We start from the raw sequence: 3,696 nt of genomic DNA, 5'->3' as shown, positions 1-3,696 counted from the left end.
TTCGGTGTTTGGTGAATATTTTTATAATTTTTTTTTTGAGAGCTTGATCCATAAGGTTTCTGCTGAAAAAAGTTCACAGTTGAATTTTGAGGACATTACAGCTGTGTTTAAATCTGCACAGTTATTACATTTTATGATTACAATGTCTTACGGTTTTAAATTATACCGACGGACGTTATATGGATATGTTTCGTACGTAAGAGATTGCTACACTCAATATATGTAAACACTTGACTGCCATCCTCATAACATTTATTTCCTGTGTAAGATTCTGGAGTAATGCTCATTTCATAATGGACACAGTTTAGAATTACACCTGTTAGGTTAGGGCAAGGTTGTATAATCTTGTACCATTATCTCTGTATCAGTAATGATAGAGTTTAGTCATTGAGATTGGTACTGACCATCAAGATCAATTGTTTCTTGTACATGTATGTAGTATGTTGTACCAGCTGACAGAGTTGCCTCATGTTGTGGTGTAATGTCACAGGTGTAACTGTTGGCATCTGTGTCAGTACACCCTGTGTTACCAGTAGAGGTACATGTTGATGTTGATGATGGGGCATCGATTGCAGTGCCTCCTCCAGTCGGCTGGAATATAATATAGAATATGTATTCCTAATAGTAATGTATTAAGAATTTCGACACCGGTTTCTCTGATAAAGCCAAAGTTTTTTTTTTCATTGCTTAAGTGTGAAAATAATGATTCAATATCGCCATAAGTCTTCTGATAGAATTTTCTAACAGAAAAGAAATCACGAAAACTATCAATTAATTTAAGTAGCAATACACTTACCACAAATGACAAGCCAAGTGAGACTGCTGAATATGCACACGTCACACTGATGTTCAAACGTTTGGTATTAATGGTACCGGACGATAATGTCATAGAGGATACTGATTCGCTTACGTTTACTGTAGGAATGGCTGGAAAATGAAAGCATATTTTGGAAGCTATTTTAGATAAGAAAAGGCTGGTAATATGAAAGAGTTGGAAAATCATAGGTCAAATATCAAACAGACGACTAGACAACACCGTATCAGCTGAGGACTAGAACATAATAACGTGTACATCCTAATGATGATAAAGTGGTTAGTGTAATTTGCATCATTTGTACTTCATAGTCGATGTTTTAGTTTTTTTTAATCATGCTTATAATTAGCAAACAAAGGATTTTGTCCTCTTCAAAATGTGTCGAAATGGAACAAAAATTCTAAAACAAAAACTGTGTTAGTTTTGTTACACAAGAAATTATTATAATTGTCAAATGGAAGCATTTGTATGCTGTTTTTCGATTAAATCATTTTAGAAATCCAATCACAATTCGGGAACTAGAAGAAATAACTACGACAAACTGTGATGCCAATAGAAGATAACAGCCTGCCAGAAAAATGATTTTCCTGACCAATCTTATATAATGAAACATGTGCAACTAAGTAATGACAACTCACCAGTTCTCTTCAAGAAATGCAATAATAAGAACTGTTAAAATGGACAGAAGACCGATCACGGACGAAAGACAATATAATGGGTCACATGAAAGATAATATTGATATTGGCGCAATTAAATGCATTAAGCTTATCAATTGCAATATTTTTTCACATTTGTTTCTCTGTCTTTTTTTTTTTTTTTTTAACTCTTTTTATTGTTTTTTTTTTTTTTTTTTTGCTTTGAAAAATATCAATTGAACAAATAATTAAAAAGGTAACAAAACTGACTATTCAAAATTAATATTTAATCATTGAATATCTTTCTATACGTTGATAGTCACACAATATAAACAGACATAATTCACAATGACATCAATGCTTACTTAAAACCGTAATATTAATACTTCCAGTGTCACTCCCATATGAACTTGTCAAAACACCTTGATCTGTGGTCCGTGATACAGATGTTATACTGTATGTAGTTATTCCAGTTGTTAAATCCTGTGTTAAACCTGTAGTACATCGCCCACTTACTCCACCGATCGGTGCAAAACAGATTCCAACCTGAAATCCATCTGGTCGTGACAAGGTCACTACTGTATTTATTGTTCCGATGTTGAGATACATTTCTAATGGGTGTGAGCGCACTGCGTTCCCACTGAGCGAAACATCATACCCTAGTGTTTTATCTGAAAAATCAGACAAATTTATCATTATATGCAAAGTACCGAAACTCTTGGTATGATATTGATGTTGTTAATAAAGGAAGTCCCTGACATCACGCAAACACCTATGTTGGAATAATAGGAACGACTTCCTAAAAAATACCTGTCTGTCAACATATGACGTATGAAGGAAACAGAACTTCTGAATGTGTGGCCTTGTTTGTACCAGCAATAGAACCCTATCTGTTCATGAACTATGTAAACCAGTGTTACATAACAATCATTATATAACCTAATAGTAATTACAAATATTTACAAGTGTATTGCGCTGTCTTTCGATGACCTTTCAATTTCAACATATTTTGTTGACTGATGTTAATATCAATATAGGATTGGACATCAGGCAGAGCCTATATAAGTCCTCTCCTTACATAAACAGGTAAACAAACTTAAACATATTTACATACAACAAATATATATATTATATAATATTATAATATATAGCATTATATAATAAGAAGGGGGGTATCTTCATAGATTGTTTTGATTTTTGCATGATTGGAAGAAAGTAACTTCTTAAGAGATGATTGGATTTTTGTTGTGAGATGTATAGATATGCCTATTTGGTCAAATTGAGCTTATCCCCCCAACAGCTACAGGCCGACAGTCCATAGCCATCCACTGATGGGGATCAAAACCCAATATTGCCAAATAGGTAAATATAGTTTATGGGTGGAGTTACAGTAAAGCTTGCAAATAATGTTTTCCGTTTAAAATTGCTGCTGTAGAAGTTACCTCGTTTTTTACATGTATATTATATAAACTATATTACAACAATGCCAATTTCCATCCAGTCCATTCTCCATCATGTGTTCATTATAAAATAACATTATGGTGCTAGAGGGGAACTGATGACTTAAACCAAATTTACACGCGTGCGTTGTATCTAGATGATGCTAACCATACATAATGTAATTATTAATATTTACACATGATACATAATAAGGAGGCTTGCGCTAGAATGCCTAAGACGAATATAATCACAACTGTTCGCCTATAAATCACCGGCGGCCTTTTGAAATGCAATGAAAGCACCTATATTCTAGACAATAGCAATATAGGACTATAGCATTAATGAAAATAATCAACTATATCAAAACAAAAATATTTTTTATTTCAAGCAAACGCGCAATGATATGTTATGTAATGACAATATTAGAGCAGTGACACTCGCCTCGTCTATCAACACACCTATCATACAATCAGGTTAGAAACTACATCGGACTAGTGACACAGTTAAATTAGAGAAAACTGTGATTGTCGACAAGCTGTTCAAGATATGTCTGTGAGAGTGGTCTCAAACGACAGACAAGTATTCGTTCATTAACTTGGTTTAAGATTCAGTGCTGACCATGCTGGAAAGTTATCTCTTGATAATAAATGTAATGTTATTTTACAACATTATCTGATTCAGTCCTATATCATTTTTATCATAAAAGGTTTGGCGCATTTGTACGGATACTGGTTGGTATGTATATTTCCCATGATTACCAATCGTCAACATATTCTGTATTATTAAATTTATAAGATTTGTAGGTC

The 3,696-nt window shown here is 33.4% G+C and overlaps 1 protein-coding gene across 1 annotated transcript; it reads right to left on the bottom strand.

Annotated features, from left to right (window-relative positions):
• Positions 1 to 235: 235 nt before the first annotated feature.
• LOC117341135 lies at positions 236 to 3,689 on the bottom strand. Its single transcript, XM_033902982.1, has 3 exons — positions 1,816 to 3,689; positions 797 to 927; positions 236 to 591 (listed from the first exon to the last, which is right to left on the bottom strand). Exons 1-3 carry the CDS (start codon positions 2,144 to 2,146, stop codon positions 385 to 387), a joined length of 669 nt encoding a protein of 222 aa, XP_033758873.1. The 5' UTR covers positions 2,147 to 3,689; the 3' UTR covers positions 236 to 384.
• Positions 3,690 to 3,696: the final 7 nt, after the last annotated feature.

The sequence above is a fragment of the Pecten maximus genome, chromosome 13 (assembly GCF_902652985.1).
Source record: "Pecten maximus chromosome 13, xPecMax1.1, whole genome shotgun sequence".
In the NCBI taxonomy this organism is placed as follows: domain Eukaryota; kingdom Metazoa; phylum Mollusca; class Bivalvia; order Pectinida; family Pectinidae; genus Pecten; species Pecten maximus.
The sequence above is the reverse complement of the archived record's forward strand: the minus strand, read 5'-3'. Positions and strand labels throughout refer to the sequence as shown.